This window comes from Dromaius novaehollandiae, chromosome 24 (assembly GCF_036370855.1).
Source record: "Dromaius novaehollandiae isolate bDroNov1 chromosome 24, bDroNov1.hap1, whole genome shotgun sequence".
In the NCBI taxonomy this organism is placed as follows: domain Eukaryota; kingdom Metazoa; phylum Chordata; class Aves; order Casuariiformes; family Dromaiidae; genus Dromaius; species Dromaius novaehollandiae.
In genome coordinates this window covers 9,375,159-9,400,203 of record NC_088121.1, presented here as the reverse complement: position 1 = coordinate 9,400,203, position 25,045 = coordinate 9,375,159, and the positions used below count along the sequence as shown (strand labels likewise).

General features: G+C 51.6%; 1 protein-coding gene across 4 annotated transcripts in view; it reads left to right on the top strand.

Moving 5' to 3' along the window:
- The window catches only part of PAX7 (paired box 7), a 107,061-nt gene extending 95,027 nt beyond the window's left edge, over positions 1-12,034 (top strand). For all 4 annotated transcript variants that reach the window (XM_064497119.1, XM_064497117.1, XM_064497118.1 and 1 more), the window contains exons 8-9: positions 2,926-3,172; positions 7,021-12,034. In XM_064497119.1, coding sequence (XP_064353189.1) covers positions 2,926-3,172; positions 7,021-7,136 — 363 coding nt within the window. In that variant the 3' untranslated portion in view covers positions 7,137-12,034. The remainder of the gene's footprint in view (positions 1-2,925; positions 3,173-7,020) is intronic.
- Positions 12,035-25,045: the final 13,011 nt, after the last annotated feature.

Here is a 25,045-nt window from a genome sequence, read left to right as displayed (position 1 = left end):
AACCTCTGTACGGTTACGTGTCCGCTCAGCAGCCTGGTGTCGTGATGAAATGTCGGCATCCTTCTGTGGATCCACTGCGGATTTCCGGAGGGAAATTCGGCCCATCTTTTTCAGAAGTGGGTCTCAGGATGGGACAAATTGTCCTTCAGAAGGGCCGGTCTCTCCGTACAGGGATTCCGGAGGATTCGGAAAGGCTAGAAACTTACCTTCGCGTGGCTGAGGTTAGTTGCGGTGAGTCCTAGCTCAAGTGACTTGCATGAGCTCTTGCAAGTCAGCAGCAGAGCTGGGATTAAAAACAGTCTCGATTATGACTGATTAAAGCCAATTACTGTCTTTGGTAGGATTTGTGCAAGCATCTTCTCTAGTCTCAGCTTCTCCGAGTTTGAAGAGTGCAAATCTGGGTTTCATTTATAAAAGTTGCTTTACATCGCTCTTTCTTTCTAAAAGGGGCCGTAGTGGAAGTGTTAATACGGCTTCTGCTTGCATTAAGACCCTTTCATTTTCCCTGAGTCATATAAAGCAGCTGACTGCTTTGGGGAGATGGCCACGAGGAAGAGCGTTTGAGAAGCCTTCAGCCTCTAAGTGGTTCCACTTGGCCTGTGTTTTATTGCGGGTGATTTCTTGCCGAGCCTGCGTGGATTTGCTGCGCGACAGCAGATCCCCAGCCGAGCAGCACTGCAAGACCTGGACAGCTCAGGGAGGAGCAGCAGGCGAGGCGGAAACCTCCTTGCTTTGCGCTGGCCGAGCTGGAGCTTTCCAAAAATAGCTCATGGCAGCATCTGCGCGTGTAGGAAGCATGTTTATTGTTTTAAACATCTGATTCTACTTGTGAATGAAATGCAATAATGTGTCGTGGCTGCCGTATGCGCACGCGTCCTGGATATGCGTCAGGGCGAAGTGGCGCGGGGTGTACGTAACACCTAGCGCTGAGGGGACGCTGAAGCCGTGAGGGATGTCTGCAGCCGGTGCGACCGAGGGACAGAGAAGGCAAATTTGTAGTTGAGCCAGATCAAAGTTCCTGAGCCAGCTTTGGAGGAAGGTTGCAAATTTTGCAGCTGGAAAACCTGCCTTCTGGCTGCCCTCCCATGGCTTCCCCACTGCGCAAGCCTCGAGGCAGAGAGGGTGATCGCTGTGCAAAGCGGCCCTGGAAAGCTGCAGGCAATTTGGCCCTGTCTGGACCGCAGTGGGCCCTGCAGCGCAGAGCCAGCTGAACGAGGTTTGAGTTTTGGGGACCGGGGGCAAACTAGCTGCTGCCGATCTAAGCTCAGTGCAGGCTGAAAAACCTGAAGGAGAAAAGGGTAAACGAGCCCCGTCTGAGCCGCCACCGCTGCACTGCTTTCACTTAGCTTGTTTAAAGCTAGTGTCTGTGTTTCTGTGCCGCACTGCAGACAAACCCAGTGGTGGGGGCTATGCCGATTTTCCAGGCTTTTTAACTACCCCCCTCGCCAGGACCTCCCTGCCACCTCCTCCTCCTCCGCAGGGGTCCGGCCATCCCTGCGCTGCGAATTCCGCGCGCGCACAAATGCCCGAGAAGGGTCTTAGGCCGGCTGAGGCGGGAGGTGGCATTACATCAAGGGAAAAGCGCCTTTGCGGGACTCCTGAGTCCTTCCGGGGGGAGGAGAAGCTTTAGAAAGCAAAGGCCAGCGAGTGGCCCGTCATTCAGCCTAAGCCGCCGCTCGGGCAGGAAGGTGAGGGAGGAGGGGACGAGGAAGGTGTCGGGGTGAGCAGGAAGGGGAGAAGCCGCTCTATACAACCCCTCTTGTGTCCTTCCAGGGAATGTCTCCTCCGCACAATAGCTCACCAGGCCGCTGGTGGGGGATAAAGGGCTCATTTTACCACTTGCCAGGCTCCAAATATTTCCAATTTGCCACTTTAATTGATGTCAATAAGGTTATGCTAAATTCGGAGATTTTCAGCGGTTCAGCATCTGAGCGCCGTCGCGGCCCCCCGAGGTGCCGGGCTGTCCCCTCTCCCTCCGCCCTTCCCCGGCACAATGCCGCGAGCTGCCCTCAGCCTGCGGCAACCGAGGCACATCCCAGGCTCCCCCCCTTCCCTCGCCGCAGCCCCACTTGTGCAAACTCTTTACGCTCTCGGCTTGGCAACCCCGCGGTAATTTTGCCGATGGCAGAAGGCAATTGCATTAAAGCGCTAGCAGGAACAGGGGCCTTGCGCGAAGGCCTGTGGGCAGTGGCTTACCCCAAGCTCACCCTCAAGAACAAATCTGGCATTTTTGCTGCAAAGGAAAACAAAACCTTAAGTTCATCTGTTTCGGGTCTCAAAGCAGGAAGATCGCTTGTGTGCAGATTTAATTACGTTTTAAAAGCAAGAGTTATATTGAAATGAGCTGAACCAGGACCTGTAATCCTTTCACTTACAGACATTCGGGGGTAAAGAGGACTTTGGCATTTGAGTCCTTAAGTGGGTCTGCATTGCACATCACAGGCTGGTTCTTGGAAAAATTATCCCAACTTTTTAGGATAAGAAGGGACCGTTCTGGTCGTTGGGTCTGACTTCTCACATTAATACCGGCCCTTCCCAGGCTTGGTCCTGGTTTAGTCCAGTGTTCGTTCTGAAAAGCACAGCTAGTGATCTCGGTGGTCAGACTGATGGGAAATTAGCACTAGCTGCTGTTGTATTTGGCAGGTCAGCAAAGAAAGACCAAAGACCGAGTGTGCCATGAAGAGTAAACTTCTCAATTATCCCTTTCAAGGTCTTCCAAATAAAGCGTTAGGCATAGGGAAGCCCTCCACGAGGTCTGTCTGTCCTTATTAGCTGGAAGTAGGCCTTCATTCTCCAGCCTGGCCAAACCCAGGCTGATGTAAGCACCACTCTATGTAGACTGGCTCTCCCTGGTATGCATGAAGGCAGCTGCAGGCTTTCGTTTCTCCTCCGCCCGTTGACTTGTCGTCTCTTGTGCTTCTCCAGGTGATGAGCATTCTGAGCAACCCCAGCGGGGTTCCTCCGCAGCCCCAGGCTGACTTCTCCATCTCTCCCCTTCACGGTGGCTTGGACACCACCAACTCCATCTCCGCCAGCTGCAGCCAGCGGAGCGACTCCATCAAGTCCGTGGACAGCCTCCCGACTTCACAGTCTTACTGTCCTCCCACCTACAGCACCACCAGTTACAGCGTGGACCCGGTGGCTGGCTACCAGTATGGACAATACGGACAAAGTGAGTATCTGTTGAGCTGGAGAGTCTGCTGAATGTATCCCCTCTGCACAGGGAGCAGGAGAAGAGAGGGAGGGATCTAACAAGGTACGGATTTTATCTCGGAGTGGATTCCCATGAACCTCTGTCTATCTAGAGAGAGAAAGGGAATCTAGTCACCAGACATAGGTGCAGCTTGCTCCATACTGCCTCCCCAACACCCTTGCAGTCCATTTCAAAAGTCCTGAATAAAAGGTTTCAGGGAAAACATTTCTATTAGAAAAGAAGGACAAGCATTTCCAGACCTCTCTCCTTTTCCCTCTCTAATTCTTGCTTCTCCAAAAGCCCTGCAAAATGTTCACCCTGCCTCAGCCAAAGGAAAGCTGGGATTTTAAAGCATCACTTAGTGATGCAGAGCAGTATGTGTCACTTCCTTCTGTGCCCTCCAAGAGGTATGGGCCGGGTCCACACTCAGCAGCTTTGCCACAAAAGCCGTTAAGCCAATCCCTGTCAGCTAGGCTTGGCTCTAAGAAAGCTGGAGTGAGGCTGGAGTTGTAACCCTGAACCCAAACGCCAGACCCGAAAGGCCTTGCCTGGGAGGGTCTGTTCCTCCTCCCGAATGGCTGGGTCACAAAAACACCAGCGAGCCTGGCAAAGGGCTCACCTGCCGGTGTTAAACTAATAATAAGTGTGGTGTTGTGAGAGAGTGATCCGCGGAGGGTTAAAGGTGCATCCTCTTCCTCCGGGAGTGCTCCTGCTTGCCCATAGCTTGTCCTCAGTGACCTTTCCTTCCATTTGGCTGTGGCTTTTTATTCCTCTCTCCGTCACAGCCCTTTAATGTCTTTAACTTCTACAGCTAAATGAGAACCGGCTGTGGCGGCAGACGGGATCAATAGCAGCTTTCCCCCACCCCTCCTTTTTTTGTTTTTCGGGAGTTTGATCTGTGACCCCTTGACCTTCCCCTCGCTTCTGGATGTGAGGCTGGACACACGTGCTATTGATAAAAATCTTAAACAAATTCCAATACCATGTATTTCCAATAAAGATTCCCTTGGGCAAGACGTTAGTCACACCCATGTGTGTAAAAAATAAAATAAGGAGGACAAACTAAATTTTCTGAGAGAGAGAAACCAGCAAAGGAGAGGGAAAGAGAAAGAAGGGTTTGTCTTGGTTTGCTGCAGGAATTTTTACTTGGGCCTCTCCTTGTGCTCATGAAAAACTGTTCGCCCAGCCTTGCTTGCCCCCCTTTCCTGATTTGTGTCACACAGCTCCCTCTTTTCTGCTGAACACCCGTTCGATTTAGAAGTGCAGATCTGAGATTAGGGTTCAGTCCACTGGGCTTGGTTTGGAGCGGGCATGTTTTCCTGTTAGTAGTCACGAGAATCCAGGCTGCCAGATGTTCTGTGCCCAGCAGCAAGTCTTGCATGGTCGCTAGAGTAAGTCCAGATGTGTCCCAGTGCCCAGAGACATCCAGGTAGCAAGTCATGAAGGCATTCCTCCGGCTGGGGCAATGAAGGTAGGTGAGAACCTCTATACACACACCATCCTCAGTGATTCCCCGCACAGGGAACTGGAGTCACACACAGCATGATGGCAAATCCTACAGATAAAGCCTTTCTCAGTGCATGTTGTATTTAGCCAATATTTTTAATTCCCTTGCTTTTTAATTCTTTACTCCTTCTTTTTAAATGTTAAGTGCTGATCAATGTGAGGTGACCTCCACAAAAGCTATTTATTGATGTTCAGTTCAAATCGTTTGTTTCTTCATCGTACTGACATGGCAAAAAATTATCAAAACCTTTTTTAGTGAACGTTGTGATGTAATAAAAATGAGGTGAGGGTAGGCTCTGTATAACAGAGGACATAATCAGGGCTCGGCCAGGACGTGATGGAGAGCTCTCTAGCTTCAGTAGACTTTGGACCTGGCCTGCAGAGGATATCTTTCTCTTCCCATGTCTCCTTCTCTTTCTCTGTTTTAGAAACACTCACGCGTACACACTTTCACTCTCACAAAAGCAAATAAGCACACAGCACATTTGATATGTTTCTCCTTTTGGTTTGGCTTTCACTGTGTTAAGCCAGCAAAACATGCCTTTGGCTTCTGGCGTGAGCTGCGCTGGTGCTTTTGAACTCTTCCCACAGGCACAAAATGCAATGTCCGGAGCTTTTTTTAGGGGGATGGCGTTGTCACCAGGTTTCCTTTGCTGGATGTGCCCAGAACAGGATGAGCAGCTCTGACCATTCGCCCTGCTCTCCCTGCTTTCCTGAGTGTACATCTGAATTCACCCCGAGCGTAGGTACCAACATGCAGGTGGAGCAGGCACAAAGACAGATACGCGACAGCAGAGGCACAAAAACCACACGCGCATGCACAGGCCCGACATGTCTGACGAGGGAATTTGCTCTTCTAGCCCAGCCTGCACCTCCAGCCTCTCAAAGACGTTACGTAATGTGGCTACCTGAAATATCAGGGGAGCGAGCTGATAAAGTCTGGACAAGAGCCACAACTTGGGGTCTTTTCCAGCCTCTGCTCCTACGTGCACATCCCCTGAAGCTAGAGGCACCACAGCACAGCTTTACAGAGCCCGGCACTCGAGACAAGCTGCTCCAGGATCCCAGTCCATGAGGCGCGCCAGGCAGCGTGCCATCTCCGGCTTCCTAATTCAGGTCCCTTCGGACTCTGATGCCTGCCGAAACTGCGCTCCCCGGCAGGCCTCCCTTCAGCCCTGCGCGCATCTGTGTAACGTGCCCTGTGCCCAGTCCCCTTGCTTCCCGCGTGCCAGCCTGCGAGTGCTTACACAGTCTGCGCTGTCCCAGCCGGTGTGGAGCAGAGATGCCAGATTAATGTGGTCCTTGCGGTTCCCAAAGGCCGGAGCTGTGTTAATGATGCCGGTGATGGAACGCAGAAGCGTGAAAGGAATTCTAATAGATATGACAAGTCTAATAAGAATTTGTGTCTGGAAGGGACCTCCTTTGGGGCAGGCGTCTGACAAGACGTTGATGGCTGAAATTTGTTTACTCATTGGCACCGATTGTACATCTCCTGCCAGCTCCTTATTAATCTAATTTGAGACATTAAAGCTAGCGAAAGAGAGAGACTTTGACTGAAGCTCAGCTAATGAGCAATGTCACCATCCTGCCCCAGTCCTCTTCCCCCTCAGACCATGGGGCAATCAGTCGAGCTGGGATACAGGTTCCCGCATCGCCTCGAGAGTTGTTGCTATGTTTCTCGCGAGGATGGAGATGAGCAGAGCGGTTTCCCTTCGGAAGGGTGGATGAAGGCAGGCAGCAGAACTGTCGGAGATGAGTCGGCACACAGTGGGTGAGTCAGTCAAACCCCGTCCAGACAGGTGAGGTCCCACTGAAATCTCCGGCATCATGTACCCTGGCATCGCTGAGAGCAGCAGTTGGCTTCGCAGCCGGGAGATGACACAGGGAGGTGAGGGCTGAAGGCTCATCCCACCGGCTTTCTGTTGAGGCTCGTCGTCAGGCAGCTCCCCTGGAAACACCATTTTCCGTGACAGACGTCTCTCTGTTTTCAGTAGGTCCACAGAGAGATTCGAGGGACTGCAGCAGTATGTGCGGAGTTGTCTGCACACCACAGCTGCACTTAAACCCAGCGGGATCTGTCCTGTCAGGCTGCTCCAGCAGGACCGTCGTCTGTTCATGCTCTTCCCAAGGTGTAGCTGTCATTGCCTGTGCAACAGGGCTCTCGTGTCTGTGACAACCACTGCATTAGGCTTCTGTTTCTCAGAGTCAGTCTGCAGGGTCCATTGGTTACACTCTTTGGTGCCAAATGCCTCATTTCCACCAAATCCTAATCCTCGTGTTGTGTTGTTTTCTTACCCTCCTTTTTTTTCCCTCCTCTTCAGCCGCTGTTGATTATTTGGCCAAGAACGTGAGCCTGTCTACACAGCGTAGGATGAAGCTGGGAGAACATTCAGCCGTTCTGGGCCTCCTACCAGTAGAGACAGGCCAAGCTTACTGAAGAGTCCGACTGTGCCAACAACCCACTCCAGCAACTTGGTACCACTGCAGAAAACACCACCAGCCTTCCAGGGATCTACCTGTACCCGGACCCTCCTCCTTCCCAATTCCCTTCCAGCTAGCACCAGCTTGAGCTGCGGAGGAGACGGGAAAGAGGGGGAGGGCTCTCCAAGTATCCGGCTCCTCACCGAGCACTCTCCTCAGAGGCGTGCCTGGCCTCTGTGACCTGACTCCTCCCGTGGCCAGAGACGACGGGTTGGGTACATTTATTAACCCTGAGTCCGTGCCCTCCCTCTAACCTACCTGGCCGGAATGGCATTTTGCCCACACTTAAGGACTTTCCATTGATCTAGGTAGTTGGCATAGTCCAAGCCAAATTGATCTTTTTTGCTTTGTAAAAAAAGAAATGTTTCATTTCGTTTCCTTTTCTTTTCATTGCTGTAAATTTGGTGAATGTTGTATAGGAAGGAGTAACCAAGCTGATCGTTAAGGGTGATACAGTTCAGGACCACAGAAGACCTATGGACCAAATAGAAGAACTTGTTTAAAAAAAAACACACAAAAACAAACAAAAAAATCATAGACATAAATTAAAATGACAGCCAATTTCCCCACCCTACGCTACCCTTCTGTTCTCCCTGATGGCTTCCCAAAGCAGGGCCGAAGCAGGCCAGATTGCTGCTAAGCAGGGGCAAGATGTAAGTCCGTCCAGCCTGGACCTTTGGAAAGTGTAAATGTAAATTGCTGCATGAGGACTGGAGATTCTGGGCACAGGCGGGAGCAACATTTACTTTTCCTCCTAGGGACCAAGTTAGACCTGATTATCACTGAAAAGACATTGGCATCAGGTAGCAGCAGCAGGAGATGTGATAGCAAACGCTGGCCTTGGGTGCACAGAGGAAGGGCACGAGATGCATCTGATCACGTCGGAGCTTTTGCCCACCCAGTCCAGAAGGGCGAGGGCTGTCAGAGGCCCTTCCTTCATGCAGCACCCGCGAAGGGGGCGAGAGGCTGGCCGGGAGAGCAAAGACAGGAGAGGGAAGAGTCAGAAGATGTTAGATGCCTGTTCGGAGGGGCCAGTCTGCAAAGCCAGGTTCTTCTACAAGTAAGGGGCCAACTGAAAGAAATGGTGCTCATTCTAAAGGTGCTTCCTCACAGCTGCCTCCCGCTGAGGGATGGGATGTGGATTTGGAGTCACGGCGAGGAGACGACCTGAAGAGTCTGTCTTGAATTGCAGCTAGGAAGAAAAGGTGCCCTCAGCCACAACGTTGCACCTACTTGTACTGCAGAGAAAAGGATCGTACACCTTACCGATGGCACTCTTCATCCTCTAGCTCCCAGGAGAGATGCTTGCCCCTCGCCACCCTCCCAGCTCTTCCCCCACCCCGGCATTTCGTGTGCTGTTCTGTACAGTTTGATCTCACCGTTCCTTCTCTCTGCTTTCTGTTTCAGTGCTGGAGCCTCTCTCGCTCTAAGCCAGATCTTGTTCTCTGGATTTATCACCCCCCTTTTCTGTAGCAGCCAGTGCTCTCGCTTTTGTATCGGCTCATGATTCTGCTCATCACATTGCTCAGATAAAAGCAGTCAACAATAAGAGGTTATTGCTAAGTCATGAACCACAAGGGTTTTTAAATAGTTTCCCTTTTGGATGCGGTAATGATCCCTGGTGATTCTTAAGCAGATCTCTAACGTTACAGACTCTCTTTCCCTCTTCTTCCTGTGTTGGGAGAGCTCGTTTCAAGAACACGCTGAGGTTTGACCTGGAGAGGATGAGGAATGCTGCCACGGAAATCACCGCCCTGATGCACCGAATCTGTGCCAGCCAGCAGCTGATTATTATAAAGTCCAATGTTGAAAAAACTGGCAACAGGCAGTATATAAAGTGTTGTATAGAGCGTTAGTTATAATACACACTTTCAGCAGCGTTGGGAGAGCTTGGGACTTAAGGGAGAGACGTATCCCATTTGAGTTTAGGTGATCTACAATGTGCACACCTGTATGAGCCGGTCACTCTAGGCTCCTTTCACAGTCAAGGGTTGGCATTTTCAGTGTATTTTTTATGTCTGCTTTAGGATGACGAGTGTCTGCTTTTGTCCACTGACTATAATGGGGAAGCACATGAGTTCTGGTCTAGTATATGCCTGCTAGGGCCAGGTTGTTACAGGAGACACTTCTCCTGTGCCCTCTTCTGTTGCTGCTGCTTCCTCGCTTCTTTGCAAACAATCTGATCCTGTTTTTGCAGCTGAAACAACATTTTTCTGGGGACCTATCCCCTGCCTTGCCCCAAAATCATTTATCATGAGCCACCGAGCTGCTTTCTCTTGAGCCATGTGGGCAAGTACCTGTTCTGACCAAAGCAGAGTTTTGCTTCTTATGTTGCTCAGCATCCTATCAGATACCACATATGGCTTTCATCAGCTTTGCTTTACGGGTGTGACAGAGCCTGCTCTACATTCCTAAAAGCATATTAATACCCAGGCTTGACCATTCTGCCTCTCACACTCACATGCACGTTTCTGTGCTGGAGCTGGAAGGGTGACAACTGCATCCAGAGAGTGTATCACCATCATTTATGCCACAGAGTCCTGATTCGGTCTCTGCTTGTCCAGCTGTGTTGCTCGTAAAGCCTCCCTCTAACCGCAGAAGACGTTCCTTGGACCACAAAACTTCTGAAGCACTTGAAGCTTGCATTCCTCAATTCCTTTCTCAGGGCAAAATACAGCACCTACAGCTGGATGAATAGGTGAGGCCAAAGGTACTGCTTTCCTTGAGGTGACTGCAGAGCCAAAATGCATCGGACCAGTAGCGTTATCTGGAGCACTCTCCCTGCTTTGTGCCAGTTGGAGCTCTGGAAAAGAAACAAAAGACGCTGTTTTCTGTTGGCTTTGCTTTAGATCTGATACGAGGAAGAATTCCCTTTCGAATTCCAGTCCTGGCTTAAATGTCCTTCCCGAGAACAGCAACCTTCAGCCACATCCAAACCGGGGGATCAAGGGCGAAAGCAAGGGTGTCTCTGATAGACACTGCCCTAGAGATTAATGACTGAAAACCTGTTTGAATTTGCTCCTGTGTCTCAGTATCGTTCTGAACTGACTGCAGAAACAGCAGAGCGTATGATTTTCTTGCATGCTACAAACAGTATTTAACGAGAGGCCAAATGATGATAACCACCCGGTTTGGGAGCACCTTCAGATCTCCAGCCCGGTGCATCTCCTTGCTCCTGGGAAATGAATTTGTAGACAGTGATTGTCGGTCCCGTGTCTGACCTGGGCGTTTGAAATCCTTTGTCGTATCCCCGGTGCTTTATATCGCGATTACTCAGCACCACTCCTGACCAAATGCATTCCTGGCTGCCTGCTAAACTAGATGGAAAGCTTCAGTTTGCGATGAGAATTGCTTGTCTGCTGCTCCCGCTAGCAAAGACCTGTCAGCTCTCTTCTCCCCACCGTTATTTTCTCATGTTCCCTGGTGCGTGGGGGGGAATACGCACGCACAGAGCCGCCCGCCTGCCCAGCGGCCCCGGACTGCGGACAGTTGGTCCTAGGAGCGAGTGCGTCCTTAAGGAGGACTTTAGCTGAGCTCAGATCCAGAGTGCGGGACCCTGGAAGTAAAAAGTCCCCCAAAGTTGGCCAGTTACCTTCACCAGAAAGTCCCTGAACACCCGGGCACTGCTGTAAATAGAGTTCTTAGAGGAATATGAAAAACGCCCCGTGCTAGCGCAAATAGCTATTCTCTGACCTTTCCCTCGTGGTCGCACTTTGTACATTAGGTGGAAATTTGGTCATGTGCTGTATGTTTATAGAAAGTTGACATTTTTTTATAACTAAAAACACAGTGAGTGCCGTGCTAGTTAAAGAAAAAGGGGAGGGGGGGGCGCGAACTGTAGAAATTTGCCTATCGTGTGTTTTCAAAATACATTCCAGCATCTTTGGGGTGGGATGGGTTGATTTGGGGATTTCTTTTTTTTTTTTTTTCGGTTTCTTTGTTTTGTTTTAAGGTACGTTCATGTATGAAAGTCCAAGTATTTTTTCGTTTCGTTTTGTTTTATGGATCGCCAAGCTCGGTTCTGCTGAGAAGAGACAAACTCAGGGGGTGGGACGGGGAGGGGGGACAGAACAGGGAGGTGCCTTGAAGGCGAAACAAAACCAAGCGTGGAAGAGTAGCAACGGGCAGCAGACAAGCGATGGACAGTGGGACCCCGAAGAGCGCGTGGTCGCGGTCGCTCGAAGCGGACCGAGTGGGGACTGAGCAGTTACTACCGGTGACTCTGAGGGTGCCTGGGAATCCCAAAACCGTGCTGCACCTCGCACACGCCAACCAGCAAGCTACGGGACGCACTCAAGAGACGTTCTCTCAGGTCGACGTTTCTTCCATGCCTGCGAACAAGAACTGACATCCTCGGGGGAAAGCAAAGCCGGCGAGGGGGTTTCTTTCCCCTCCCGCACCGCTGCCTTCACCTCTCGGCGCCGTCCTGAGACCACGATGGACGTTTTCTCACTGTGCCCAGTAACTCAGCAGATTTGGCTCCTGTCGCTCAGAGACTTTGTGTATTTAATGCTTCTAACCCGTCATCCCTAACACCTCCATATACCCGCCTGGGGAATATCTACATAGCACTATAGGACATTCCTTATTCCTAGTAACTGCGGATATGTTGCTTCTGTGTTTGCCTCATAGCCATTTTGCTCCATGTGTGTGCCTGCGTGTGAGTATGTGTGCGTGCGCGTGCGTGCCTGCCGGCGTGTGTGTATATATATAATCGCACCATAATTTATTCAGCTATATGGAGTAGTATAGTAGAAAGAGAAACTGGTATTTGCTTTAACTACCTGCTGCCTGTAGGTGTCTCTCTGTAACTCAGGCATAACTGTTATACATTAAAAAAAAGGATTAAAAGTGTCTTCGGGTCACTTGTTCGCTTCACTCGCTCCGCAGCATGCCAGGCACGGGGGGAAAAAAGTGTGTTGCAGGACAAAACCTGTTGATCTATGCAAGGGTTTGGTTCCATAACCGAGTAAATTGAGAGTTTCCTAAGGACGCAATGATGATCTTCTTTAAGACTGGTTTCCCTAATTCTCCTCTCACGTATTTCAGGATACGCATGTAGATTTGAAGAGAGTTGGTTCATTAAGAAAACCATTTCTTGGCTGGAAAGGCTGCCCACATACATCCACTATGGCAACAGCATCAGACCCTAAATAAAATAGGGACAGTGTATTTTTCAGTGGGATAATTTGGCTTCCCTTTGGTTGGAGGTGATTTTTTTGGTAGATCAAAAATCTTCACACACACACCCAAATAGCAGATGTTTTTGCTAAAAAGCAAAGTTTGTGTGCTTTGTTATTTAATGAAAACATGGGAAAAAACCAACATAAATAAAACATTAATTTCACTGTAGCTTTTGCAAGAGAAGAACAATTACCTGGGCTGTTCTAAGCACAACCTTTTCTTTATGCATTTGTTTTTAGCAAGCTGTGGCTTGGGCAGGGTAAGGCAGTCTGAACTGGCCAGGTTGGGATGAGCCGCCCTGTTAACTCTGAGCTTCGCCGGCACCTGGCTTTCGTTAAAGGGCAAAGCACAGCATCAACAAGCGGAAAAATATTTTGAAGCTCTGCGGAGCTGAGCATGGCTTGGGGCTTTGGCAATTGGTAATAAAGCATTTCGCCTTTAAACAAAGCGCAGAATTCAAAAGCCATTTCCATCTGAAGACATTCTGGCTTGCTGTAAAATTAGTTGATCTTCGTCCAAGTTGTGCTGGACGAATATCTGCACACAGAAATAAGCCCAGTTAGTCGCTGGGTTTTTTTCTGGTTGCCTCCCAGCAGAGAGATCAATCCACAGATGGGCAGTGGGAGCTCACTGTCTTCTCCAGCCCGGGTGAGATCACCATTAGATAAGAGATGCCAACTGCATGATGAGATGGGGCTCACGCATTTGTCTTTTGTGAGCAAAAAAGGCAGTTACTTGCCCGCCTGGAGTCTCGCACCAGCACGAGGAAGATCAGCGGGGAAAGAAGGGCTTCGGTGTCTGCAGACGCTGCTGGCACGGGTGTCCCTCTCCTCGTGTGCGTCCCCTGGTCACTGCTAGCTTCAGAGTTAGACCATTTATTGAGCTCTCGCTGAGATCCTGTCTTAAAACTATTCCGCTTCCCTTGGTATGATGTCTTTGAAGAAATACTGAGCCTAGAGCCTTGCATTTAGCGAGAGCCCTTCACTGGAAGCCCCGTGGTGTCCTCTGCATGCCCAGGCCGGCCCTAGGCACAGCAGGGCGCTGAGGCTGTACTCAGCATGCCAAAACTATCTTCAGGTGAGCTGGGGTGTAGAAACCCCGGCCACGGCTTTCCTGCCGGATCGGCTAGGAAAATCAGCCTCCCTAATGAGACAGAGGAGCCTCCTCCAGTCCCAGATAAAGCAATGCTGCTCGTGGGGCAGGTAAAGTGCCCATCTGGAATAAATCACCGCGAAACCCGTTCCCTTCGGCCACCGGCGCTGCCAAAGAAGCGAGTGGCACACGCGCCGTGTCCGGTGTCACGGGCATGTCGAGCTTGCCAAGCAAGCGGAGCGGATGCCTGGAAGTGGGTATCGCTGGAAAGATTAATCGGAGCACCGCTCCCAGCTCGCGGGCCAAAGCCAGACCTTGTCCGAGTCCCAGCAAGGATACAAAGAAATAAGGTTTTTCCTTAATGAACGTGAGCCCGTGGGTGCCGCTGCTCTGCATGTGCCCCGTGGGTGTGACAGCCCTGCGTGTGTGTGATATTGCTCCCTGCATGCCACCACGTGCGGGACTCATCCCAAATAATTCACTTTGGGGAGGAAAAGGGGAAAAAGCAGAGCCTTTCCGCCAGGGCTCTGGGAGCGGCCCGCACTCGCCCGGCCCCGGCCGCAGGAGGTGGCTCTGGGCACCCAGGGGACACGTCCTGCCCAGGCTGGAGCTGCGGAGGGCTCTGCAGGGCGCTGGGGGCATCCTGGCGACCCGGGAGGTCCCCCTTCGCGCTGCCTCCGCGACACCGCTGCGGAGACGGCACCAGGGCCGTCCCGTTTTCCTGGGGCCGCTCCGTGATCCCACGTGGATGTGGCTGGAGGTCTGGAGCATGGGAGTCCAGCACCAAAAGTGGTGAGATGGATCCATGAGTTTGTCTCACCCGCTTCAAGTTTTTGCCATAATCCTGTCCCGTCTCGGCATACCGTTGGCTTCGATGAGCTACTCCGGTTTGGGACAAGACACCATTCGGGGAGAAAATCCCCCAGGCAAACGTAGCAATGGGGAAATAAGGTCTAAGGGCAATAGCGGTGGTGTTCAGCATCTGCAAATCTCATCCATACCAACCCCCTTTTCTTGTTTTTCACCCCAGAAGTGGTGTTTTGGTGGCAGCTGAGCTGGCTGCAGCGTAAGCTTACATGTGCAGGGGTTTTTAGAGGAAAGGTCCAGGGAAGCAGTAGAGAAATGTTATTTCTAGGAACCCTAAAACAGGAGCCCCCGGTTTCTAACCACGTCCCTGCTTTTAAATCCGCGCTAGCCCTGCGCCTCCTCGCCGGCCCTCCCCGAAACGACTTCGCTCCGGCAGTGGTCACGTTCAGGCGCTGTCGGTCGCCGGCGTTTCAACACTGCCCTCAACTGTTCCTCGAGCTCCTCGTCCTCCCTCGTAGCTGTTCAAACCTTATCTGGGGAGCGCAGGAGATTTCCCAGGCCGCGCAGGAGTCGATCCGCTGCCCTCGGAAAGACACCGAGGCTCTCGGACCTTAAACCGAGCCGTCGCTGACGCGATGGCTGCAGCCTCCCCTTAACCCCCCACTGAATCCCCCCAGGGCGACGCAGTCGTCCTTTAGCAGCTCGGGAAAGCACTGGAAAATATGACTCTAAATACATATATATGTGTTTGTGCTCTTAATTTTGGAGGAAATCAGTGCTCGACAGGGTAATCAGCACTCTCCTGTCGAATTACTCCAAGAAAGCTCAAAATATTCACAAGAAATTTAGGGAAAAACATTATTTTCCCATTCTCACTCATATTTTTTTGGAGAGGAAATATGAGGAGAAACTAAAAAGATGTTTAATATTGAGGTTGTTTTTCCCATTTCTTTTTTCACATTAGAAGATGTGGAGGAAAGAAGAAAAGAGAACAACCCAGAAGGGAAACAAAACGTTTTTGCCTTTTAAAACATGAAGTTTAAAATCTTTTTTTTTTTTTGTTAAAACTAAAGCAACTGAATTTCTTCTTCATTTCTCTTCACTGAAGGGGAATATTTAAAAATAATTTGGAAGAGGTCTCTTCCTTCATGAGGGTAAACATACTGATGGAAACCAACTGCTTCAGAAAAAGTTGTTTTGATCAGCCTGTAAATGCCATGAGCCTTTCAATGGTGTTTTCAATATTGTGGCTTGACCTTGGATGCTGTTATTTTGCATTTTTGAAGAAACTAGGCTCCAAAAGTATGACCCCATAAAAGTGTGCGGATTATGTCTAATTTAGGAACGTCCCAAGGTTAGAAACCAAGAGTCCTGCTGCCCGCGTGTCTCTCCAAACAGCAAAGCCATGGAGCAAGGCTTTTAAAGCTGATTTTTGCTTGATTGCACCTGGCATCCGTGCCTTGATTTTTTGGGAAGTCCATAGCACCCATCCCATACGAACCAGGTCCCTTTTAAGCATTTACAGCAGGAGCTGAAATCACCGGAAAATGTCACCCTTTCCCCACCGGCTCCAACTCCTGGGTAAGCCTCAAGTGAAGTCGCTTCAGATGCCTCGTGTAGAGCAGATGTGACTTGCTGACTAGCGAAGCGGAGGGGACAGGGCATGGACAACTCTTTTTTGGAGGAATATTTCCTCTACGCTTCGTGTTAGACTCGCTTCTGGCTGGCTCCCTCATTTTTCATGAGCGGTTTTCATTGCCCTATGATATTAATATCCCCTTCGGTGCAGGCTTTACCTTATATTTCGGCTGCCGGTGTTTGAGCTATAGACACCTGCTGAATCTCCCAGATTAACGAGGAAGATGATGAACGAAGCTGCAAAAGCCACGGCGGTGGGAAGCCCGAGACGCCCGCGCCCGCCTGTGCGGCAGGCTGAACGCATCCTCTAGCCCTGACTGTATAAATCACGGCGTTAACGGCGTCGGGACCCCCCGTCCGAAGCTTAATCCTCCGGGATGTTGGCTCGGGGGTCAGCCCCATCTCGTGACCGGTGTTTAGACCCGTTGTTGCCCGTCTCCGTGGCTATAGCTGCCGTCAGGGAGGGACCGCGCTGTCAAATTTGGCTCGGCAGCCTTTAGCATCACTGCATTTCCTGAGCAATTTCTTTCCAGAATAGGTGTAGAGAAGTTTATTATAATAGGCTGTGGACCTGCATAAAATAAGGGTATTCAGAGCAGGGAGAGGTGTATGAAAGGGAATTAAATGACCGAAAAAGGATTTCCTTGGGAGGCTGCTTTTTTCCTTTTTAAGGATTAATATAATTAATATCCGATCCTGGGTGGGCCACGTTCTCAGCTGGTGCAAACCAGCCCCGAATTTTAACCGGCTGGGCCCGCAAGCCCGTTACCGGCAAGCTCATCCCATGGTCCTGCATCCTCGGGCCAATATTCCCAGCGTTTCCACCCCAAAGCCGACTTGGTGAAGGCCCACCACGACCTGCGCCCGCGAATATCCAACCTCGAAGCCATTCGCTCCGAAATAAATAGATAAGCAGGAGCCGTGAGCGCGTTCTGCACGTCCCTCGCCCGATCCCACGCAGAATCGTCTTTTGTGTGCATCCAGGCTAATTATTATTAATAGTATATATGGGCTTATTCCAACCGGGGGGGGGGGGGGGGAAGCCAAAGGGGGAAGAGGAGGGAGGACGCGAAGAGGGGAAAGAAAGGAAGAAAGAAAGAGGAGAAACCCACAAGAAGCTGCTCGCATTTCCCGAGACGTCGACAAAGCTTTTATGAATATAACTGGATTTGTAACAAGCATTGCAGCTGCATATAAGGCATTCAGACATGGAGACAATTTTACTAGATAATAGACTATCACGCAGGATACAATTTAAATTAAAAAATGCAATTTTCACCTTGAAATGAACAAATGATTACAATTTCTATACAAATTAAGGCATTCAGGCTCTCTTTCAGTAGTGGCATCAGTCCATGAAATATGACATAATTACCATGAAATACATTTTCAAATATTTTGATTTTTGTCCGCCGCTTTTAAAAAACATAGCCCCGGCTTCTGTGTGCGTGTGCGTGTGTGTGTGTGTATGCGCGTGTGGGGGAGAGCGGCTCGCATTATCCCACCTTCTGGGGAAAAACACATTAAAAAGAAAAGAAAAACTGCCCAAAGATTAAGCTCACCCCCCTCCCTCCTCCTCACTCCCCCTCCTCGCGACTTGCAAGATAAAATTGAAAAAAAAAATCAGACAGAAAGAAAAGGAACGCAAGCGAAAGGCTCTAAAGCCGCCAGATTTATCTAAATTACTACGCTTATCTGCAAAAATCACATCTGCTGGTTATCTACCAGCTCCGCAGATCTCCTGGCCCCCCCTCCCCTTTCTCCCTTAAAATGATGTTTTTTATTCCTCCCTTTTATTTTTTAATTATTTTTCCATTATGCTCCCGCTTTATAGCTGCAGATACAAGGCGAATCAGAGGAATTAGCCCAGGCGCACGCAGGCACGCGGAGAGGGAGGGAGGCGAGAGGGAATAAAAACCAGGAAAGTTTGCAGAAGTAGGTGGGGGCCGGGGAGGGGAGGCTGCGCGCGGCCCCGGCGCCCGGCTGCTCGTGCGAGGATGCCGCGAAGGGCTCGGAAACGGGGCTGCCCGACGGTGGGCTCCCCGGGCGGCTTGTTGAACCGGGTCTACCTCTGTTGAGGACTTTCTGGGCTGAGAAAATGCTGTGATTGATTGCTTTTTTTTTCCCCTATCCAAGACAACGGTGATTCCTGTCCCCTAATTCTCAGTCTCGTTTAGTGTGTGCGTCAATGAAGGCCATTAGTGGGGCAGGAGAAGGGACCAGGGTTGTCCTCACTCATGGTCCTAGGTGCATGGTCCTAGTCACGGTCCTAGTCATGGTCCTAGGTGCATGGTCCTAGTCATGGTCCTAGGTGCATGGTCCTAGGTGCATGGTCCTAGTCATGGTCCTAGGGGCATGGTCCTAGTCATGGTCCTAGGCACATGGTCCTAGTCATGGTCCTAGGTCACGGTCCTAGGTGCATGGTCCTAGGTGCATGGTCCTAGGTGCATGGTCCTAGTCATGGTCCTAGTCATGGTCCTAGGCACATGGTCCTAGTCATGGTCCTAGTCATGGTCCTAGGTGCATGGTCCTAGGTGCATGGTCCTAGTCATGGTCCTAGGGGCATGGTCCTAGTCATGGTCCTAGGCACATGGTCCTAGTCATGGTCCTAGGTCACGGTCCTAGGTGCATCGGTGGGTCTGTGCCAGGGGGCTCGGCAGAATCGGGTCCTCGAGCTGCTCCTTTTTTAAGTCCTCCCTAAAGCCGTAGCCACGCTCCACCCGTTCTGCAGGGGTTTTGCCTTGGTTGACCTGCTGCCTAGAGCGCGGTGGCGTCCCTTTTGATGGGAAACACGGGGACTTCTGCAATGCAAACTTCCCGTTCCTAAACCGGGAAGTTTAAACCGAAAAGCCTGGATGATACAAGCACATCGCCGCCAGTTTCCCGCTCCGCCAAGCGCGGTCCTTTAGCAGCAGCTTTGCAACCTGCTGATAAAAATGCCTGTGTTGCAGAGGTGCCAGCTGCTGCCGTAAGCTCCAGCGTTGAGCTCGTGGCAAAAAATCTGGATGCTCAATTAGCTCAACAGCCCCTGCAAGCCGGCTCGGACTTGTCTAAGGAAGAAATAGCAGCAGGAATTGCAAGCAAAGGCTTCGGGGTGGGCGTATTCGGCAGATCTGCGCGCAGAGGTTTGGCCGGTGCTCGCCGGGCTGCGCGGGGAGGGAAGAGTCCCGCGTGGCTGCTCCCCTCGCCCACGCCGGGACGTTTTGTTTTCTTCCATTGCAATTTTTATTTTTGTCAACATATTCTTTTAATTTTTCCATTTTCTTCCAGAAAAATCTAGCTGCTTTCTCAGTTTAATACCAAAAATGTTTTATTCCAATTACAGAAAATCAGAAAAAAAAACACATCAGTGGAAAGAAAGTACTGAATATTATTTTTTATGAAGGCAATAACTGCAATTAAGAATTTTTTCCTTTTGGTAAGGAAAATTGGTTTAAGCAAAGTCGAAACTGCTTGTTTTGCAGCACAGCTCGGGCTCAGAGAGCGGCCACAGCTGAACCGAATTTGCGCAGCCTCAGCTCAGCCCCCGCCACCGCCGGGCAGAGCCGGAGAGCTCTGGGGCTCCGCTTCACCCACGCGTGGTCCGTGGTGCATCTTTCCACCGTGAGCTTGATACCAGGAGGGCTAAAACACCTGAGGGACCCCCGACTTAATTTCCCAGCCACATCTTCCTCGTCTCCGGTGCTTAATACGTTGGACGGGTCGGAGGGTGCAAATTCAGGCGGCTGCGGCTGACTCGTTCCTGTGCCTGCTTGACATCAGACAGCAGTAAACGGAGCAAGTTTACAAAAACCAGGTCATGCAAAAGGTAATAAACGTATGGAATAAGTTACTGGCGAGCGCAATTGAAGCAAAAAGCATAAAGGAGGTTGAGAGACACCTTGCTTTTTCTTCATTTTCCCCTCCTCTCCTAAAGGAGAGGATAGGCAGGGTAAAGAAAAGCGAGCAGCAAGGTGGGATGAAGACGGCTCCGGGCTGGATGGACCCTTCCTGCTCTTACCAGCATGGGGAATGGGGATATTAGGTGTAGGGAAAGCTCTGAGCTTAGGGCTCAGGTTTGCTCCTTTATCAGCTCTGCGCAGTCCTGCCTTTTTACCTGCTGCTTCACCGCGAGTTGATTCTCCAGCTAAAGCTGCGGACAGATGGGTCTCGCAAGTCCTGGGCTCTCGGTGAGTCCAAAGCTTCAGGTCTCCCAAGCCTGTACTAAGAGGCGTAAGAATAGTTTATATATGTATTTTTGCTTGGCTTTTAACCCAAATGAGGCCAATGCACGTCTCTTGATAGAGAGCCAAAGGGCACCTAGCGATAGGGATGCTGGAAACGCAGATCTGCACCCGGTTGGTCCTGGCTCAACTACGCTTGGTGCAAACAACTGACCGAAGACTTGGAAAGGGACCGTCCCAGGCAGCCTGGGAGAGGCCGGTCCTCAGCGGTGCGTTCTTCTTCCTGGCTCCAGCGTGGTGGGTTTGACGTTGTACTGGAGATTTTTATGTAAAACACTGGCTTCTCCGGGTGCACCTGCTGAAATTGCCTCGGTCGGCACCAAGGTGCATCTAAGAGCTTTGCCACCCCCAGAAGAGGTCCGGCCTAGCTCTACTTAGCTCTCGCGCAAAGGTATGGCTTAAATTTGCTCCCGTTGTGGGTTCACCGGCCATCTGAAGGCCCGGCATCTCTCCAGCTTCGGGCTTTGAACTAAGAGCGCATCTGTGCTGGAGACGGTACCCGATTAGAGAAACAGCTTTGCAGGAACGCGGTGCAGTTCCAGATGTGGTCCAGCTGCAGAAGGAGGGCAACAAGACCTGGAAGCAGGGCTCGGAAAATAAGACACGGTGCAGATCTTGCCGTGGCTGGAGCTGCTGGGTGCTCGAGCAGGTTCGGACCCGATTTGATCCCCGGTCACATTCAACAGGCGGTTTCGTTCAAAGCGGGAATCCTGCTTCCCTGGCAGCAACCGTCTCCCGCGCGCCGCAGCCCCAAGGGGTGGTTAGAGAAGAGCCAAAAGCGTGGGAATTATTATTTTTATTATTATGATGATGATTAAAATTGCAAAGTAATTAATTGTCATTCTAAAGATACCACTTAAGGAGGGGAAACAGCAATTAGACTGCTTGAGTGCTGGCAGCGGTTCATCTCCTCCGGAGCAGGGTGCTAATGCAGCTGGGATTCCTGGCTGTGAGCGTTCAACCTCGGGAAAAAGCTAAAACTCCCTGAAATCGTGGGCGCCAGCTCCATCCTCCCGGAGCGAGGAAGGGCTATTTGCATTCGCAGCCCGCGAAAGCGGGGGCTTTTCGCTCCGGAGTTGTTGCTAGTGGAATCAAGGGGTAGCTCCTTGGTCCTGGCTTTGCTAGGAGGGCACGCGAAGAAAGATGAGCCCAAAGGAGGGATTTTGGCCCCAAAAAAGTCTAACGTGCACCAAGCTGCTCTGAGCCCTTGCAGGTTATAGAACAGAAGGGATTTACCCAGGGCTGCCCCAAACGCTCAGATTTGGGGTGCAGCTCCAGCGCATCTCTCCCGCTGCGTTCAAGCAGAGGATGCCCCGGTCCCGGAGGACCGCTAGGGAAGGAGGCGAGCTGGAAGCCAACCGCGAGACCATTCCTGCCCCTGAGCCGCGATTGCACCTCGTTTTTGCCAGCCTCCCTGTGCCTTTAAGGCTGGCCCCAGCTGGATTCACCTCCGTACTGGAGAGGATGCGAAATTAAGTTATGTGAGGCTCCTGCAGCTGAACCAGATGCGACTAAAACCGGCCTCTTTATGTATTCATGAGCTGTGTGGAAGAGAAATAAAAGGATTCATTACCACGCAAACTGTTACTAATGACATGTACCTGGTGCCGAGCACCTCTGGAAATCTAATGCGACACACCAGAGGAGAAAATGTATTCGCTTTTCAGAGGCCGGGGCTGAATGGAAAATTTCCCCTTCTTGGCCCTTCCTCATTCTGCATTCGCTAAAAGCAACATTTACAATTCTTCTGCCATTATGTCCTACCAGGGCCTCTGCGCTTTCTGTCACGACCTTGATATTAGCTGAAAATTGGAAATTCGCTGGCATGGCGGCGGCGGGGAGGGGTGGGAAGCAACTTGCTTTGCCTCCCGGTTTGCCACGCACAAAAGAAAGAGAGAAAGAAAGAAAGAGAAAGAAAAAGAAAGAAAGAGAAAGGAAGAGAAAGAAAGAAAGAGAAAGAAGGAAAGAAAAAGGAGGAGATTGCACTGGTGTGGAGCGCGATTGCATCTCAGCCGTGAGACTTTCTCGCCCTTCCGAACGGGCACCTGAACAGCGGGAAGGAGCTGCCTCGCTGCCGTAAGGCAGCACTTTGGCACCGTCTTTGCCGCTGACTTTTGACTATCCAGCGTTTGGATCTTGTCTGATGGAATAGAGATCCGGAAAACGCTTCGGAAGGAGCTGGTCTTCCCTCGTACGCTTGTGTTTCTGGTGGTCTTCATCCCTCCTCCCCATCCCGGGGCATCCGTGCCTCCGCACCCCCTTTTCCCCTTTCTACATCTCCTTTCTACATCTCTTCGCGGCAGCCCCGTCGCTTGTCAGGTGGCTTCTCATCCACTTCATTAGCCCCCGGTCCCCTGTTTGCCGAGGGGTGTTTGTATTAGTTGGAGAGCTTTCTAATTTAATCAAGGTTCGAGGCACAATCCCAGGCCTTGTTTGCCCAGCGCGCCGGCCCTGCTCGCTGATTAATTCACGGGACGTCAGATGGGCTGTTCTGCTTTGGTCGTCACTTGTTTTTCCTTTTTTTTTGCCGTCGGCCGTACCGCAGGGGCCCGGAGCTGTGAAGGCGCCCGGCCACCACCGCTCCGCTCGGGATGGAGAGACGCAGCGAGAGCCGAACGCGCAGGGACAGGGCGGCTCGATGGCCTCGTTTCTCGGTTCCTTTGGATTCACGTGCGTCGCCTAAGGGAGTCACGCCAAGGGGAACCGGTGCAAAAAAAGGGGATATTGGACCCCGAGCTTCTCCCAAGGAGCAAAGTTGCCTGAAGTTCCTGCTGTTTCCGTGGGAGCTGGCTCCTCTGGCCGGGCAGCTCCTTCCAAAATGGGCAACCAAGTATTATATCAAATGTGGGCAACCATGACACAGCTGGAGAAAGCCATGGTTGACCCGAGCTAGTGCTTTGAGTGGGAGGCTGGACCAGAAGCCTCCAGAGGTCCCTTCCAACCAAAATGTCATCACCTGGGATGTTCCTCAGCTGGGTTCAACATAAATGTTGGCTCTGATACTCATTGCAAGCCGTGAGTTGCTCATGCAACCGCTCTTGTCCGCGGGAAGAGATGCTGATGGCAAGGGAAAGGGTCACCTCTGGGAAAACCATCCCTCCCGCCTGAGCCGCTGGCAACGAGTAGGTACGAAATGCCTCCGTGTCGCGGTCTGTAGGCACTACGCAGTTGTAGGAGCATCGCGTCTTGTGAAGGCGCTGAGTAAAGCGTGCCGTGGTCCCCTCCGAGGAAGGCTGTCCTGCAGCGGACGACGTGCAAAGGAGTAGAAATGGGAGCAAAAAGGGGAAACGCTGCTAGAATGGTTGAAGAAATACTGAATTTCTGGAGCTGAGGAGCTTAGTTGTCTCTTCACTTCTGTTTCCCTTTGGAGACTATATCGGACTTACCCTTCTCTGCCTTTCTCTGCCCAGGTCTACAGTAGGTCTGCGTAAAAAGGCATCCGCTTATCTCCATGGCAGCATCGTAGCAATGCTGCCCTCCTCTCCTTGGCTTTAGTAGGCTGAAACTCAGCTAAGAAGAGCGAGTGGTTTCTGCCTGGTCAACCTGATGGCCGTGGGTTACCGTGTGGCCTTGGCCAACTTGGTTGGTAGCTTCTCACATCTGTTTTCTTGAGTGCAAAGTAGAGCCAAGCATTTGCCTGCTCAGCTCACAGGGAGTGGAAGGAGTCGCAAGCCTTGATGCTCTGCAACAGGTAATGGAAGGGTTGGGGCATCAATGAACCCTCCTATGAAACCACCCAAGAAGCCCAGACTCTAGTGGATGGACCCTGCATGTTCTCAGACGTTCTCAAAACCTTCGAGACCCATCAGAGACGCCTCACCGCAGCCGTGCCCATGCTGTTCACCCCCCAAACCCCCACCCCTGAGCCCGAGGGATGGGTAGGACCACTGCCAAAGCTCCTGTGCCGCGCGCGAGCGGGGACCGCGCTTGGGGTTATCGGCTACCGCTTGCGTCGCTGCCGCCACCGCGGTGTAAATTCAATTAGCCGGCGCATGCGAAGAGGAGCATAAACCTTCTCCCGATCACCTCTCCCAAGCGGAGCTCGGGCTGCCGGCCTTCCTGCTGCATTTTTCACACCTCCTTAGCAGCGGGGCTGCGCGGGGAGGAGGGGATAAATTGGGTCAGTTGGGTTTTTTGTATGTCGAACACGCCAAAAGCGCAAGCAGCTTGCTCCTTCCCGGGGCGGTTCAATGCCACCCAGCCCCCTCACCATCTCCACCTTGTCCTCTCTGCCCACCCGCAGCACCCAGGACCAGGCAACCGGTGCAGCAGGATGGGGAGACGACAGCAAACGTGCGGATGGAGTTAATAAATAAATAACTAGTGTCAGGGCTGGGAGAGAGCTGGCGAGAGCATCGCCGCGCCGATCCCTGCAGCATTTCACAGCTGTTAGACGCTGCCTCCTCCTATTGCGGTGATTAGGCTCGACTTAATGAAAGGCTTTCAGCCATCAGCCTTCATTACCGCCGCCGGGTCTCAGGACGGCTCGGGGTCCCGCTGTCTCGCACAAGGCGACGGGCTGGGCCCGGAGGAGCTCCCAGCCCGGCCGTTCCTCCCTGCAGGTTGCCTTTATCCTTCATTTTGTTATTTTAAGGAGGGGGGACACATTCCCAAAGCCCCCAGCGTCAGGGGGTTGCTTTGAGCGTGGTGGTGTCTTCTGCGTTGGCCGTGCACCGAGTTTGGGGCATTTCCAAGGAGAGCAGGTGCCAGGAGGTGTCTCCTGCCAGGAAAGGTGTGTTTTCTGGGAAAAGCGCTGCCATGCACGATGCCACGTCTCCAAGTGACGTCTCGGAGCTGCTGAGAGCCCGATCCCAGCGCCGTCTCACCTCGCGTCCCCGCATCAAGACTCATCCATCCTCCCGCGCTCCTGAGATATCTCCCCGGCACCGTCCAGCCCCGGCGAGGAGGGGAAGAGCAGGAA